This window comes from Grus americana, chromosome Z (assembly GCF_028858705.1).
Source record: "Grus americana isolate bGruAme1 chromosome Z, bGruAme1.mat, whole genome shotgun sequence".
In the NCBI taxonomy this organism is placed as follows: domain Eukaryota; kingdom Metazoa; phylum Chordata; class Aves; order Gruiformes; family Gruidae; genus Grus; species Grus americana.
The window spans coordinates 31,059,461-31,077,057 of record NC_072891.1 but is presented as its reverse complement, the minus strand read 5'-3'; the positions used below and the strand labels follow the sequence as shown (position 1 = coordinate 31,077,057).

The 17,597-nt window shown below is 39.7% G+C and overlaps 1 protein-coding gene across 3 annotated transcripts in view; it reads left to right on the top strand.

The window, feature by feature from the left end:
- Positions 1–17,597, top strand: part of RFX3 (regulatory factor X3) — a 135,935-nt gene that overhangs the window by 59,435 nt on the left and 58,903 nt on the right. For all 3 annotated transcript variants that reach the window (XM_054808784.1, XM_054808783.1, XM_054808782.1), the window contains exon 2: positions 9,982–10,106. In XM_054808784.1, coding sequence (XP_054664759.1) covers positions 9,990–10,106 — 117 coding nt within the window. In that variant the 5' untranslated portion in view covers positions 9,982–9,989. The remainder of the gene's footprint in view (positions 1–9,981; positions 10,107–17,597) is intronic.

Genomic DNA, 17,597 nt, shown 5'->3' with positions numbered 1-17,597 from the left:
AGCTTTGCCTGAGTTCTGCCCATTAGACTGAAGAAATACCAATTTTGTCACATTCAGCAGCTGGACTTGGGCAGTGTCTTTTTCCTACTTGGAGGTTTAATTAGCCTTCTTTCAAAGTGTGGCCTGTTTAGCTTACATTCACATGATGCAACAAGCACTGGTTATAGAAAGCAAAACATTACCAGATGGGTGTGTCCAACTGCTTAATTATCCAGAATAAAAAGAAATTTTGTCAAACATTCATCTGTTGCTTGCGATACACCTTTGACAGTCCCATTAGGCAAGGATGGCATCTTTTCTGCTGTAATATGCAGTTGCTTTACTTATATGCAGTATCAGTGAAAAATGGAGATGTAGATTATAAAAATGGGTGTTCATGTAACTGCTCAGTATTGATGCAATGTAAAGAATTACACTGACTGCCTCATTAACTTGGTGCTAGAAAAACTTCCAGTGAATAGGAAGACAACAAAGGTTGACTCAGATGTATTGTATGGCATCTACAAGGTAAAATCTATACTGAGTAGTGAGCGATAGTAAAGAATTGCATTTAGGATAGAGATTTAGAGCACAATAATGGAAGCAACCTAAATGCTTTAGGTTGACATTAAGTCATTAGGTTCATTTCTGCTTAGGCAAAACTAATGGTAAAGTTTATATTCCACAACCATGCTTTACCTATCCTAGTTTACCTACTGATAAATCAGTCTTTAGACCAACCAGTTAACCTCTCAGATTATTAATAAAATTGTATCACAGTCCTGAGGTAGAGAAGCACATCAGATTGTATGCTTAAATATAGGGCTGCGACCAAATCGACAGTATGGAGATAAAATGGACTAAGTCATAAAAACACTTTAATCAAAAATATATGTGCAGTTTACAAATTACATGGCTTCCCTGTCCTGTGGATGGGACAACATAGTCTGAAGTGTGATAGGTCAGTATGGCAGTGCCAGCTGTATGGTGGCACTATAGTAGTACTAGGCTGGGCCATGGGGTCCTGTGGGGTCTCTCCAGATCTGTCTGGGCATTCTCTCCCACCTAACCTTGGATTCTCTCTCGTGTGTCCCAGTATGTCTCTGGACATCATCACTTCCAGGACTGGGCAGAGAATAACTGATTCTTGACCATCCCTGTTCAGCATCCCTCAGCTCCTAACAGCAGACTTGTTGGCTGTCACTGGCACTTGCAGTCTGCCTATCTCAAAGCTTCTCTGCGGTGACTGACAACTGGTTTACAACCAAAGTATCCTCTGCTCTTATAATGAAGCTGCTCCCTTTTCCTAAAGGGCTAACGCTAATGTGAGCCAAGCACAATCCATGACAACTGCTGCAAGGAAATGAACACATTATGTTCCTCACTTACATGAGAGTACGTGGCTCCGTTTCTTGAGCATGTTGAATTGCAGCTGTAATGATTAAGTACTGCCTGAGATGTGACATAGCAATTAACAGATATATGGCAATATGGAACAGTGTCTCACCAGTCAAGACTGTATTTGACTGTAGTAGCATTCCTTCTCCCTTGCAGTGATTGACATGTTTGTACACTGTAACCACAAACCCAACATATAGTCAAGTAAAGCTAAGGGCTGGTATGAAAAAAATGCCTTTTAATTCTTTTCAACTCTTCACTTTTACTTCCTATTGGAGCTGCAGTATCCTAAATGATCATTTGTTGGAATTGGTGACTTAAACTGACCCATTTAATTGTGCTCTGAAACTGACTGGAAGTGCTTTTGTAGCAGAGAAGTGGTTTAGGAAGTTACTCGATGTTTAGCTTTTGATTTTCACCATTCTGCCAGCTTGCCAATGTTTTTGTCTGAGTTATGTATAAGAGTGAGTGCAGGCTTGCTCAGACAAGCTGGCCATTTTTTTTACTTCAATTTTGAAGGAATTTTCCAAGTCAAATGCAAGGAGCTGAGAAGAAAGTACAGTTAATTGAGTTAAGGTGAAGGTACATTCCTAAGTGAGTAGACATACACATAGGATTATTCTGATGTTTTTGAAAATTTTTAAATTCTTAATTGGCAGAACTGTTGTTTTAACTGAACAGCACTGTGTCTACACTACACATTTTTTCTTCTCTTTATTTTTCAATATTTATGCATAAAACATTGCCCAGTGACTTTTATAGAATCATAGAATCACAGAATGGTTTGGGTTGGAAGGGACCTTAAAGATCATCTAGTTCCAACCCCCCTGCCATGGGCAGGGACACCCTCCACTGTGCCAGGTTGCTCAAAGCCCCATCCAGCCTGGGCATGAACACTTCCAGGGATGGGGCATCCACAACTTCTCTGGGTAACCTGTGCCAGTGCCTCACCACCTTCACAGTAAAAAATTTCTTTCTAACATCTATCTATATTTACCCTCCTTCAGCTTAAACCCATTACCCCTTGTCCTATCATTGCACTCACTCCCTGATAAACAGTCCCTCTCCAGCTTTCCTGTAGGCCCCCTTTAGGTACTGGAAGGCCACAATAAGGTCTTCCTGGAGCCTTCTCTTCTCCAGGCTGAACAACCCTGACTCTCTCAGCCTGTCTTCATGGGAGAGGTGATGCAGCCCTCCGATCGTCTTCATGGCCCTCCTCTGGACTCTCTCCAACAGCTCCATGTCTTTCTTGTACTGGATCCCCCAGAGCTGGATGCAGTACTCCAGGGGGGGTCTCACAAGAGTGTAGTAGAGGGGCAGAATCACCTCCCTCAACCTGCTGGTCACACTTCTTTTAATTGCAGCCTAAGACATGGCTGTCTTTCTGGACTGCGAGCACACGTTGCTGGGTCATGTCCAGTTTTTTATCCACCGATATCCCCAAGTTGGGGCTGCTCGGGGCTGCTCTCAATCCATTCCTTGCCCAGCCTGTAGCTGTGCTTGGGATTGCCCTGACCGATGTGCAGGACCTTGCACTTGGCCTTGTTGAAATTCATGTGGTTCACAGGGGCCCATCTCTCAAGCCTGTCAGGGTCCCTCTGGATGGCATCCCTTCCCTCCAGCATGTCGACCGCACCACACAGATTGGTGTCATTGGAAAACTTACTAAGGGTGCACTCGATCCCATTATCTATGTCACCGACAAAGATGTTTAAAACAGCGCTAGTCCCAACCCCTGAGGAACGCCACTCGTCACTGTTCCCCATTTGGACACTGAGCCATTGACCACAACTCTTTGAGTGCGACCATCCAGCCCATCCCGTATCCACCGAATGGTCCACCTGTCAAATCCATGTCTCTCCAGTTTAGAGACAAGGATATCATGTGGGACAGTGTCAAATGTATGATTGTGGAAAGTAACAATTACAAAAAGAAATTGTTTTCTAAATAATTTCTATATGAAGAAATTAGCCTTTGTTAAATAATAGTTGGCTTTGCTTTCTAAATAGGAGGAATATTTATTTATTAAAATTAAAAAAAGTGAAAGATCATTTGCAATTTAGTTAAATATATTTTGAAGTTAATCATTTCCCTTAAAAGCCAGTTTCATTGCATTTCCTCCTTTAAGAATGTTGATCTTTTTACAACGTAGGTTCTTTTTTGTTATGAGTGACTTCCTGCTGCACAAGGACTGAGTAAAATATGAATTACTCAAATCTAGAAAATACTTACAGTGTTTAAGTATAACACTAAAATACTCAACTCATTAGTATTCCATTAGGAATGTTGCCATTGTCCATGCCATTTGTTATGCCTTGGAAACCCCTTTGCTATCCTGTTGTGCTGTGCTGCAACTCTCTTCAAAAGGGATAAAAATCACTACTATGGTTATTATTTCAATATATATGTTTAGACATATGTATATAAACCATGAGTTCCCTTTTTGCCACTGTTCGCAAAAAATAGTTTTCTAAATCTCTGACTCAGTTTGTTTAAGCTCATACATTTACATTGTGGATGAGTTTGGTCTAGTGCACTTAAGGATGTCTGTGGTAGTTTGACCCTGGCTGGAGGCCAGGTGCCCACCAAAGCCGCTCTATCGCTCCCCTCCTCAGCTGGACAGGGGGAGAGAAAATATAATGAAAGGCTCATGGGTCAAGGTAAGGACAGGGAAAGATCACTCACCAATTACTGTCATAGGCAAAACAGACTCAACTTAGAAAAATTAATCTAATTTATTACCAATGAAATCATAGTAGAGTAATGATAAATAAAACTAAGTCTTAAAACCTTCCCCCCACCCCTCCCTTCTTCCTGGGCTCAACTTCAGTCCCAATTTCTCTCCCTCCTCCCCCTGAGTGGAACAGGGGGTCGGGGAATGGGGGTTGTGGTCAGTTCATCACACGTTATCTGTGCCGCTCCTTCCTCCTCAGAGGGAGTACTCCTCACACTCTTCCCCTGCTCCAGCATGGGGTCCCTCCCACGGGAGAGTGTCCTCCACCAACTTCTCCAACATGAGTCCTTCCTATGGACTGCAGTTGTTCATGAAGTGCTCCATCATGGTCTCTTCCATGGGGTGCAGTCCTTCAGGAACAGACTGCTCCAGCGTGGGTCCCCCACGGGGTCACAAGTCCTGCCAGCAAACCTGCATGGGCTCCTCTCTCCATGGGGCCACAGGTCCTGCCAGGAGCTTGCTCCAGCGTGGTCTTCCCACGGGGTCACAGCCTCCTTCAGGCATCCACCTGCTCTGGTGTGGGGTCCTCCATGGGCTGCAGGTGGATATCTGCCCCACTGTTAAACTGCATGGGCTGCAGGGGGACAGCCTGCCTCCCCATGGTCTTCTCCAGGGGCTGCAGGGGAATCTCTGCTCCGGCACCTGGAGCACCTCCTCCCCCTCCTTCTTCACTGACCTTGATGTCTGCAGAGTTGTTTCTCTCACATCCTCTCACTCCTCTCTTTGGCTGCAAAAACTGCTGCTTGGTTTGGGTGTTGTTTTCCTTAACTATGTTGTCTGAGAGGTGCTACTGCTGTTGCTGATAGGCTTGGCCTTGGCCAGTGGAGGGTCCATCGTGGAGCCAGCTGGCACTGTCTCCGTCAGCCCTAGGGGAAGCTTCTAGCAGCTTCTCGCAGAAACCACCCCTGTAGCCCCCTCCACTACCAAAACCTTGCCAGGCAAACCCAATACAATGTCTTATATAGCACAATGTCTTGTTACTTTATCTGCAGAAGCTTTAAGATGATTGCACATTAGAAAATAAATTTTCTTTCTGGATGTTATTACTGGAAGTTGAATGTTCTTGTTAATATTGGAATTAAGTTTTCAGTTACAGTGGACTGATATTGGAAGTGTGGCACTGACTTTAGCATTAAATAACTTTATTCTGGATTTTATACAGCATTTTCTGTAGGCAATAAAAAGTATGAAATTTACTATTTTACAGTAAACATAGAATCACAGAATCACAGATACTTTGGGTTGGAAGGAACCTTTAAAGGTCATCTAGTTCAACCCCCTTGCAATGAGCTGGGACATCTTCAACTAGATCAGGTTGCTGACAGCCCTGTCCAGCATGACCTTAAATGTTTCCAGGCAGGGACGGCGCATCTACAACCTCTCTGGGCAAGCTGTGCCAGTGTTTCACCACCCTCATCATAAAATTTTCTTCCTTATACCTAATCTAAATATACCCTCCTTCATTTTAAAACTATTACACCTTGTCATATCACTACAAGCCCTACTAAAAAGTCTGTCTCCATCTTTCTTATAAGCCCCGTTTAGGTACTGGAAGGCCGCAATAAGGTCTCCCTGGAGCCTTCTCTTCTCCAGGCTGAACAACCCCGACTCTCTCAGCCTGTCTTCATAGGAGAGGTGATGCAGCCCTCTGATCGTCTTCATGGCCCTCCTCTGGACTCTTTCCAACAGCTCAATGTCTTTCTTGTACTGGATCCCCCAGAGCTGGATGCAGTACTCCAGGGGGGGTCTCACAAGAGCGGAGTAGAGGGGCAGAATCACTGCTTCTTTTCATGCAGCCCAGGATACATTTGGCTTTCTGGACTGCGAGCACACATTGCTGGGCCATGTCCAGTTTTTCATCCACCGATATCCCCAAGTTTTTCTCCTCAGGGCTGCTCTCAATCCATTCATTCCCCAGCTTGTATTGATACCAGAGGTTACCCCAACCCATGCACAAGGCCTTGCACTCAGCCTTGTTGAACCTCATGAATTTCACATGGGCCCACTTCTCGAGCTTGTCCAGGTCCCTCTGGATGGCATCCCTTCTCTCAGGTGCATCAACCACACCACTCAGCTTGGTGTTGTCTGCAAAGTTACTGAGTGTGCGCTCTATCCCATTGTTTCTGTTGTTGATGAGGATATTAAACATTACTGGTCCCAGTACAGACCCCTTGAGGGACACCACTCATCACTGGTCTCCATCTGGACATTGAGCCATTGATCACTACTCTCTGGATGTGACCATCCAGCCAATTCCTTATCCACCAAATGGTCCATCCATCAAATCCATATCTCTCCAGTTTAGAGAGAAGGATGTTGTGGGGGACCATGTCAAAGGCCTTACAGAAGTCCAGACAGATGACATCCATAGCTCTTCCCTTGTCCACTGATGTAGTCACTCCATCACAGAAGGCCACTAGTTTGGTCAGGCAGGACTTGCCCTCGGTGCAGCCGTACTGGCTGTCTCAAATCACCTCCCTGTCCTCCATGTGCCTTGACACAGCTTCTAGGAGGATCTGTTCCATGATCTTCCCAGGCACAGAGGTGAGGCTGACAGGTCGGTAGTTCCCAGGGTCCTCCTTTCTACCCTTTCTAAAAATGGGTGCAATGTTTCCCCTTTTCCAGTCACTGGGGACTTCACCTGCCTGCCATGACTTTTCAAATATCATGGAGAATGGTTTGGCAACAACATCAGCCAGTTCCCTCAGGACCCTGAGACACATCTTGTCAGGTCCCATAGACTTCTGTACGTTTGGGTTGCTCAGGGGGTCTCAAACCTGATCTTCTCTTACAGTGGGAGGGACTTTGCTCCCCAAGCCCCTGCCTTGAGGTAAATGCACTCGAGAGGTGTGGGAATAGAGGATGTCAGTGAAGACTGAGACAAAAAAGTTGTTGAGTACCTCAGCCTTCTCCTTATCTGTTGTTACCAGCTTGCCAGTCGTGTTCATCAGGGAGGGGTACACTTTCTTTGATCTTCCTGTTCTGGCTGACATGCCTGTAGAAGCCCTTCTTACTAATCCTTGTGCCCCTTGCCAAGTTCAGCTCCAGCTGTGCCTTGGCCTTCCTGACCCCATCCCTACACAACCAGGCAGCTTCCCTATCCTCTTCCCAGGATACCTGTCCCGGCTTCCACTGCCTGTGCATTTCCTTCTTGCCCTTTAGTTTGACCAGCAGGTCTCAACTCATCCATGCCAGTCTCTTGCCTTCCTTTCCAGATGTCTTACACCTGGGGATCAAGAGCCCTTGCGGTCTATAGAAAGTGTCCTTAAAGATCTGCCACCTCTGTTCTGCTCCCTTGTCCCCGAGGGTAGTTTCCCAGGGGTACCTATTGACTGACTCCTTCGACAGCTGGAAGTTTGCTTTCCTGAAATTCAGGGTCCTGACTTTACTCTTTGCCATGCCCGTATCCCTCAGGACTGCGAACTCCACCTATGCATGATCACTGCAGCCCAGGCTGCCTCCGGTCTTGATGTCACTGATTAGCTCACTTGCGTCAGTGACCATCAGGTCCAGTAATGCATCTCCTCTGGTAGGGCTGTCTATTACCCGGCTTAAGAGAATATCCTTCCAGGAGTCTCCTGGGTTGCCTGCAGCTCGCCATGCTAATTCTCCAGCAGGTATCTGGGTGGTTGAAGTTACCCAGCAAGATGAGTGTGTATGGGCGTGATGCCTCCTGTAGCTGGAGTAAGAAGGCTTTGTAAATAGGCTCCCCTTGGTCGGATGGCCTGTAGTAAACATCAGCCATGAGGTTCCCTTTGTTGCCTCAGTCTCTAATTCTTATTCGTCAGCTTTCAACCTGCTCATGGCTGTTCCTCAGAGACAGCTCTTCACAATCTATCCATTTCTTCATATAGAGGGCAACCCCTCTGCCCCTCCTTCCTCGCGTGTCCCTTCTGAACAGCCTGTAGCCATCGCTAGCTGCGTTCTAGTCATGGGATTCATCCAGCCAACTTTCATTAATGGCAACTAGGTTATATCTTTCTCACACCACAGTGGCTTCCAACTCCTCCATATTTATCCTGTGGCCATCCATTTTCACTGTTGGGATTTTTAACATTTCAATACTCATCTGTGAAGTTCTCCTTTTTTCTTTTCATTTTGTGTCCTGATTTTTGTCAGGTGTACTGGAAAGAAGTAGAGGATTCAGTCAACATGGTAACTCTGAGAGTCTATTGATTAATCTCAGATAGGTTTGATTAACAATTTATCAGTCTTTCTGAATATTTCAGAAGCAGCGGATAAATCTATCAGGTACCATAGGCATGGGTCCATGTACTTTAAAACAATGATGGTCCTAGTTGGCAAAGTGCTGTCCCTGTCCCCTGCCCCCATCCCAAATTTATATACCTGTTTGCTGCTTTGCACTGACTACATTTGAATGCACAGTGAGGCAGAGAGGGAGGGACTGCAGAAACCCAGCTTTAGATCAGCTTAAACTGCTGTGGAACCCAGCCTTGAAATGAAGGTCTGTTGTTGCAGCTGGTTCCGTTGTCAAGCAAGGAGAACATTGAATTTTCTGAGAAGCTCTGAGATTTTTTTTTGATACAGTAATGAATTCCTTCTACTGCATATTGGTATGCCTCTGAATAGAGATTTTTTTTATTAAGGTTTTGTCTCAGAAATATTGTAGGGGTTTTTTTGTGGTGAGGTGGTTATTTTCTGGGGCGGAGAGGGAGGATTACAGCCTAATTTCTTCCTTGTCAACCGTCCGAGTCTGTTCAGTTAAACTAAAAAATCACCTGGATAGGGCAGTCTAAGTATTTGTACTTTTTTTTTCCTATAAACATCTTTTACTATGCATGATAATGCTACTCATTTTCAGTGACATTCGTCCTCAGGTTGCCAAAATATTCTGTAACTAATATAGATTAATAGAGATTAAGGGCAGTAAAATTTTTAGGTCACAGAGCATTGGTTTACAAACTAGTAATTTGTATTTGTTTACTGTAATTTTTTGCAGAAGCTTTGAAGGTATCAGGTGAAGAGGAACCTGCCTCATCTGGTTATTATTTTCACCAGTTAATCATCCACTGCTTGAAAGAAATTTAACAACAACAAAAAAAGTCTTAATTCCTGATTTTGAATTAATTTTGGTTTGTCAGCCAGGCAATTGTATTGTAATTTCTGCTGTGCAAAATTAAGGAATCCTGTAGTACCCAGTATATGTTTCCTATGAAGGCATAAGTCATCCTCGGTTGTCTTTCTGATAAGTTTTCTTTGTAAGGCATTTTCCTTGATTCTTTAACCATTTCTGTATTCTATCCAAATTTCCATTGTTCCCTTGAAATGTCAGGGCCACGATGTTAGGCACTTTTGTACCACATAGGTATTTCTGTATGGTTTTAGTGTTGAAATGTTTCTTCTTGGATTTTTAACTTCAGTGGCTGCTTTAATGTTTTCTACTGAAGAGGCTTATCTGAATTGCTTTTTCACTGTGACTTATTAAATGCTTTTGAGATTTGGCTTTCCAGATTACAGACATTCATTCTGTGGCCTGCTAGAAGTTTGACTTTGAATTTGAATGTATAGAGTTTGTAGTGTATTTCAGCAAGCCAGAGGAAAAACCAGTTTTGAATGATGACCATTTTTTTACAAGCTGAGAGATTTGATGCTGATTTTTCTGAGTTATTCCTAAAATGACAAAGCTCAGAGAAGTTATATATGTTTCTGCACATGTAAATAAAAGATATTTTGAGTATAAGTAAGATAGAAGTAAGATAAAAACCCATTTGTACTAATTTATATGCTAGTTAGGGGAAGAACTTTTTGGCTTAGATTGGTATTAGCTAATCTTAAGATGCAAATAGAGATAAGTGACAAAATGAAAAAAAATGCACTAACCTTTAATTTTATGTCTGAATCTTATGCAGACTTCACGATGCAGACGTCAGAGACTGGGTCGGATACAGGTTCTACTGTGACTTTACAGACATCTGTGGCTGGCCAGGCAGCAGTGCCCACACAGGTAGTACAGCAAGTACCAGTTCAGCAACAGGTAGGTGGCTGTTAGTTTGGGGAAGATTAAAAATAAAAATAAGGAAGGATAGTTCTTCACAGTGTAGTGAAGAACTTGATTTTGTACAAGGCTGCTAAATGAACTCTTTTGCTCTTCTTTTATCACTTTTATTTTGCTGGAATTAAAATAGCCAGAGAAAGGCAAGCTGTTTTCAGGATCTGTTCCTTCACTAGGGCATCTGACAAGCACCAGTAGTACACATAAGTGATTCTAACTGTAGGTTATTGTGGAATTCATGTAATAGCTCACACAAATTTATTTTAATTTATGTTACAGAATATTTATGGTTTTTCATTTTTTATAATGAATAATGAGTATGTTTCTCATATTATTTGCAATATAATTTCTCCTTTCATTTGGATGTCCAAGTAAGTGTGATACAAATATAAAAATGAAAAGCACTGTCTTTTGCATCTTTAGGATTGACTCCCTGCAGACCTTTGCACAATGTCATGAAAGTATTTGTGGTATGACAATAGGTAATTCATGATGTGCATTTGCCAGGGAAGTAAGAAAACTTCTGTAGCAGCTAGCACAGTGCACACCTCTGTTACATGAGACAGTCAGTCACTCACCTATGCAGCACCCACAAGGTTTGGAAGGCGTGGTGGCTGAAGAGAATAGGGAGAAAAAAAGGAAAAGTATGGAGGCAGAAAACAGGGACTGAATGTGAAATCCATGACAGCTGTCCAAGACTTTTCTGGAATACACAGAAATTAGCTGTCCATGTGACGGGTACTCTGGGTAACATCTGAGGTTGTTTTTCATCAAAAACTGACTTCACAGTTTCAGAATCAATAACATGAGAACTGGACATAGTTTATTAAATAGCGTAATTTGTTTCTGTGCCAGTGGAGCACTTTTCGCTAAATTAAATTCTTCACCATTTGTTATGTTTAGTTCTAAAATTCCAGGTGGTACATTTTTATGTATGTGTTCCACAGTCTCATACATTTCACTAACATTTTCTTCCTGATGTAAAGACTCTATAATTTATAATGCCTGGTAGTTCCTTTACTATAGTTTCTGCTTGTATCTTCATGTGTCTTTTAGGATGCAAGCTTGTTGTTAAAAAAACTGATTCAGAAAAGCATTGAATTTGGACTTAGAAAATTATATTTAAATGTTTGTGTATTTGCTCAAAATTCACCACTAGTGAATCAAGAATTGTTTAAAATATTTTCTCCTGAGTTCAGACTGTTAAATAGCTCGCTTTCTTTACTTGAATGTTGATTAGGATAGAGGCCTTAGCTAATCTTTGTAGATTTTATGTGATTAACTCTTTTGTAAGGTATGTGAAGTGCAGGACTTTCTTTATGAAATACAATTTGGATAATTAGTCTGATTTTTGTCATGACAGATGTTTAATAGATGTAGTTTATGTGACTTGTTCTTTGTTATTCCTATATTTCAGCTTTTTAGATAAAAGATGGCAATTTGATGATGCTACACAGTTGCTTGTTTTAAGCAAATAGGGTCTAATATACTATGATCTAGTATTACATACTGAGTTTTATCCATGTGAAGTACTGATCAGTGTGAGGGATTGAGGATTGGTAACCAGTTAGTAACATATAGAATACGTTATACTATGTAGTTCTAATCATTGGATTGATTGAACTGTAAGGATAGGATCTTCTATGCATTTCTGGTCTATTTTTGTCACAAGCAAATGAAGAACGAGCAGGGCTTTGGTGTTTATAAACTTTGATTGTGCAAAGTTTCTACCTTTCTGAAAACTTGTGGGATAGAATTGGCTCCTAATTTTCCCCCAGAAATAATGCATTGATCTCTGTCACTGGCTTTCTGTATCTTTTCTGAAGTTATTCCAGTTGTTCTTTATTAATGTAGTACTCGTGTCAAAACACAGAAGCCCAGGAGTAGATTGTTGGGGTTTTTTTCTTGCTTGATTATACCTTAATGAGAACAGGAAACTGATTTTTTTTTTTCACTGAGTATGTAAAAGTGTCCCTGATCAACCTTACATACATCTCCTTTAGTACTGCTGCTTCTGAGTATTCCCTTTCTTTGAATGCTCCCATCATTATTTTGGATTATTTTTCACTGTGGGGATATTAGATTTTATTTTTCCAGTTGACTGAACACTGACCGTAGGAATCAGGCTAATATTTCAGAAAGGAAAGCTAAGGGATCAACCCAGACAAGGAAGAGGAGTTTCTTCAAAGTTTTGCAGGGATAGAAGATGTAACAAGAATGTTGGGAAATCCAATGCAGACAGTATTGCAGTGATTAAAACACAGTATATGTGGGAGATTTGTGGAGAAAGAGGGGATAGATTACGGAAGTGGATGTATGGTGAGGAGTAAAGGAGTGAAGATGTGAATGTGGTATGCCAGCAGGAAATGTGATGAAGAACGTAGGTGGAATAGGTAATTTCAATTGCAGGGTTTAAAAAAAAAAAGGGAGTATCAAACATTGAAATAATCACTGTGTTGAGGAAATCGTAGGTGTGATCAGCCCTGAGGAATTATCTGTCTATAGGTCACATTTGTCTAAAGTTAATATCAGCTTTATTTACATTTGATAGGAATAGGCCAATTTGCCTAAAGAAAATCAGGAGAAAGAGTGCTAATTTCATAAAGTCATGCTTTTGGTGGGAGGGGGAGGGCTTATTATTTCTGCACATTCAAAGTTACCAGTGTTGAAAGTTGGAGGGAAGGTTTTACGTGCATAGTATATAAGATATGCTTTCATTTTTTTCTATGGTTTATAAGACACGTACTTAATAATGTCAGCTGCATCCAAAATATGTGTGAATATTCACATTTAGATTATATTCTATTGTGAATATAATTTACCAAAACAATAGGTCACTTCTTGAATTTTGTTAAATTCAAAGATACCATGACGTAAGTGTCTGTGTATTTGCAACAATTTGGTGTAAGCTGAAACTTCTGTATTATCATGTTTACAGTAATTTATGGGTAATTTTTAGTGAATGATGCCATTTTAGATGAATTTGGTTTTAATTAATATTAAAGCAATATATAGTATTTCATTTTTCCTAGTGTGGTTTTTGTTTCCCATGTTTCCATTCCTATATATACACCATACTTAAATGACATCTCATGCATGCATTAATTTGGAATTGTTTTCATGGCATCAGTGTTTTATTAAGCTGAGTAAGTGGAAGGGTGGACTAAATGCCTTTTTCCTACAGCTGTGTTTGTACTGAAGCATCCTGTCTTTTGAGCAAACAACGAAAGAGTAACTTTTGATATTTTCAGCTAAAACAAATCCCTGATTTGCATATAGCTAGTATAAATATGGAGCTTATAAAAGTCTGCTGTGATGCTCCAAAAGTAGGGGGGGAAGAAAAAAGATACCATTAATGAAAACCTGGGCTTCCCCTCTGGTGAAAGTGGCACTGGTGGCAGCTGGTTTCACACAGCTCAGCAGCTGTCACTGTTGAGATGGTATAGAAGGGAATGGTAAGGGGACAAACTTGTCCACATGTAAGCAAAAAGCAAGAAGAGTTAAGACGAAAAAGGTGAGAGTGTAATTAAATTCCATTTTAATAGCCAGAGGAATTTTCTGTCTTTTGTTTCCTCAGATACAGGGATTTTTCACTAATGTATCATTGCTTTTTCAATGGGCACTCTTTAGCACAGTGCAGTAAGTTTCTAAGGAGTCAAAATTAACCTCACTTTGTTGTTTATGCCATGCAATATGGAAGGATTAGAGAAAAAATAATAAAGATAGAAAATCTATTTTGTAAAAGTATATCCATGCATCAAAAGTTGAGCAAAGCATTTTTTCATATTCACCATACACTATAGCCATTGCATTCACAAAGTATAGTATCATTAACTGAAGATGCAGGCTTCTGCTAATCAAAATTGCTCTTAATGCAAAAACATGTTTAGCATATGAAAAACATAATCTTGAACTGACATTAGCCATTTTATAAATATGAATGTGCTTTGAATATTACAGCATGTGCTATTTATATGTTGCTTGCCAAAAGTAATCCAGACTAATGAAGGTACAAAAATTATTTTTATCTCTGGGAACAGAAAACGATGCACATCCAACTCGTTTGCATAGGCACTGTAGATAATTGTATGTTCTTTTTTAAAATGGAGCTTAAAGATCCTTATATATTTTTCCCTATTGTTTTACTCTTTGCTTAGTAGAACTTTGAACATGAACACATTTTACTGGAAATCAACATTCTCTCCTATACTTTTTTTTTTAAAAAAAAAATCTGTATGCTTCAGTGTAATTTCTGCATTTTAGTATGCTTTTATGCACTTTATTGATAAACTCTCATAGATTCAATATAACTTAGTCCCTCATTTGTTCCTCTGAGGTAGTATAATTAAGAATATAATCTATTTTCCTTATTTTTTTCCTTCAATTAGTAATTATAATTACACATGTGTATTGAAATAAGTTTTCATTCACCTCTTGTTTTCCTGGAACATTTCAGCTGCTTACTTCTAATCCTGTTCCAGTTATTTATTTCAGACTGGAATCACTGAAGCAAGAGGAATGAAAGATCTTCTCTGATCCTACTTAACTCATTATTTCCTATACAAGTCAGATAATTTTCTGTTTTCCAGCCAGACAGTAACACCAATTACCATGACTAGGTCACCATTCCGACCCAGAACATATGATTCTTGAACTTGCATACTGTCACTTTTTAATAAATATTTCATTGTATTTTCTATTTTCAGCCCAAATAATTTAATTCTTGTTGTATTTTTTAATACAAGAAGACCATTTAGGTTTAGATCTCTGCTGAATATTCTGTCTGTGATCTCAAATTTCTGCTCTGCCCCAAAACCTAAAGAACATAGCTGATATAATTCCTTTAACAGCTTAATAAAGTGTGCAAGGAAAATGATAACTAAAACAGAAGAGAAGAAAGAAATATACTTTTTTTTTTTACAATTTCCACAAAAATTGTGGAATTTTTTTCCTGGTGGTGTTTTATTTCCTCATAACCAACTTCTTTGCAAATAATTTTGTGCTCATAGAGAGTGTGTATATGTATAAATATAAAATTTCTTCCTGTCATTGAAGATTGGAAAGAAAATCTAGAGTCACCAGATTTAATTCTCATAAAAACATTTTTCCCAAAATGAAATATAATAGGAAATAAAATTAGCATTGGAAATATAACAAAAATTTTCAGCATGGCACAATATGGGCACCATAATCTATTTAACGATATCAGTACTGAGTTTCAGAGAAGCTGAAGCAAAATAACCCTTTTTATAAGATGTCTTTTTATTACTGTATTGGAAAAAAAAATAACCTAATTCAGTGACCCTTTTGTATTGAACTTCATTGTTCAAATTTAAAGGAAAAATATTTTGATCTACAAAAGCAGATAAGATGTTTTAATAGCACTGTAGTGTATCCATTCTTAAATGTTGATTTAAAAAACAAGTTACTTTATTTGTATAAACAGTCATGACATTTCTACTAGTACTGCATATCAGGCTAATAAAGAATTTATAGAAAAATTGGTGAAAATTTGAAATTAATGAAAATTTCAATAGTAACATTTTTTGATATTTTGGTTTATGGTTAATTAATTTGTTGCTGTTGTTCCAAATCAGAAAATAAACATATTTTGGAATTTTTCAGCTTCCTGTCCAATAGACATCGAACTTTGATACACTCTGTACTACTTTGGCCCTGCACTATCCTCTCAGTTCTATGGTAAAGGTCTTCCACTGTGCTGAATCTGTTGTTTTTGAAATGGCAGCAACTTGTGTCCGAGAATAATGGGAGAATATAATATTCTTGTATAGAATGGGAACGACCTGCATCTACTGATAGGAAGTTTTTTATGTTGTGTTTGTACATAATGTAGAGTTCTATTTTACCAGTATACAGGTTGCAAGGAGAAAATCACATTTCCTTTATCAATAGAAAAATAGTGTGGTTTTTTTTAGTAAGGAGTAAGCCATATCCAGTGTGTATGAACAGGGAGTGAAGTGCATTTGGGAGAGGTTGGACAAGAACATGGAATTCATACTGACAGCAGCATCATTTCCACAGTGTTTCCCCAGCTGTACTACTGGGACAGAAAACGAAGCATAACCATTACATGGCAGGTGACAAATTACTGGGTTAAAGAACAAAGCCAGCTTTCAAGATGCTTTCTCACTGTATTGGTTAGGTAGATCAGGTTGGTGCTCTGTAATAGACTGATCAACAATGACCCTCCTTCTCCCGTTGATTAAAGGTCGTAGAACTTGAGTCAGCCAAGAGGCACAAATGTTTTTAGAGTCAAACTGTCATTATATGTTGTATATATGTTTCACAGTAAAGGACATCTACATTTTGGCCAATTATTGCATAAGTAGATGGTTTTGTAATAGATTGGCAAATTAGAATATTGAGAGGTGCTAATTAATAACAAGCTTAGAGGCATAACTTTCTTACAGTGGTTTTGAATCAAGCCCATTCCATGAAATTATGGTTTGAATTAATTTATGAAGTCAAAGATCATGGAAATAGTAGTAGTTTAATTCTTTGAAAAGACGTTTGCACAATACAGCTATTCATGTTTTTTATTTCAAAAAATTGTTCTAAAGCCTAGTAATGTGCATAATTTGGATAAGAGGGTTTTGTGTTGATTTTGAGAAATGAATATTTCTGTTAAATAACTAAATATTATTAGGAGAAGCAATGTACATAGCTGTACCTTACCTTAATAATTAGAAAACATCTTTATGTTTTTTGAAGATCAAAAATTGTATTCCATGTATATTTGTCAATTTATGCAACGATTCCTGTGGGAAATCAGAAAACTTTCGGTTTTAATAGATATTTTAACCATCATGATGTGTCTCATTGCTGTTAATGGACAGAAGCATCTGATTTTCTATCATGCTGGTATAGCTGCATTCAAAACTGTGTGTGTTCTGTTTTTTTCAGAATTCAGGTTTTACTTTCAACCTAAGGGAAAGTTTCTCTGAAAATCTAGTTTTTCCTTTCAGAGCCTGAGTAAATACTATAAAAGACTACGAAAAATGTGCTTATTTGCAGAACTTTTTAAAATACAGCAGAGTTGAAGGTTGTTTGGCTTAGAAAAGAGAAGGCTCCAGGGAGACCTTATAGCAGCCTTCCAGTACCTAAAGGGGGCCTGCAGAAAGCTGGAGAGGGACTGTTTACAAGGGCATGGAGTGATAGGACAAGGGGTAATGGCTTTAAACTACAAGAGGGTAGATTTAGATTAGATGTTAGAAAGAAATTTTTTACTGTGAAGGTGGTGAGGCACTGGCACAGGTTGCCCAGAGAGGTTGTGGATGCCCCATCCCTGGAAGTGTTCAAGGCCAGGTTGGACGGGGCTTTGGGCAATGTGGTGTAGTGGAGGGTGTTCCTGACCATGGCAGGGGGGGGTTGGAACTAGATGATCTTTGAGGTCCCTTCCAACCCAAACCATTCTGTGATTCTATGATTAAACTAGAGTATTCTCAAAGAGCT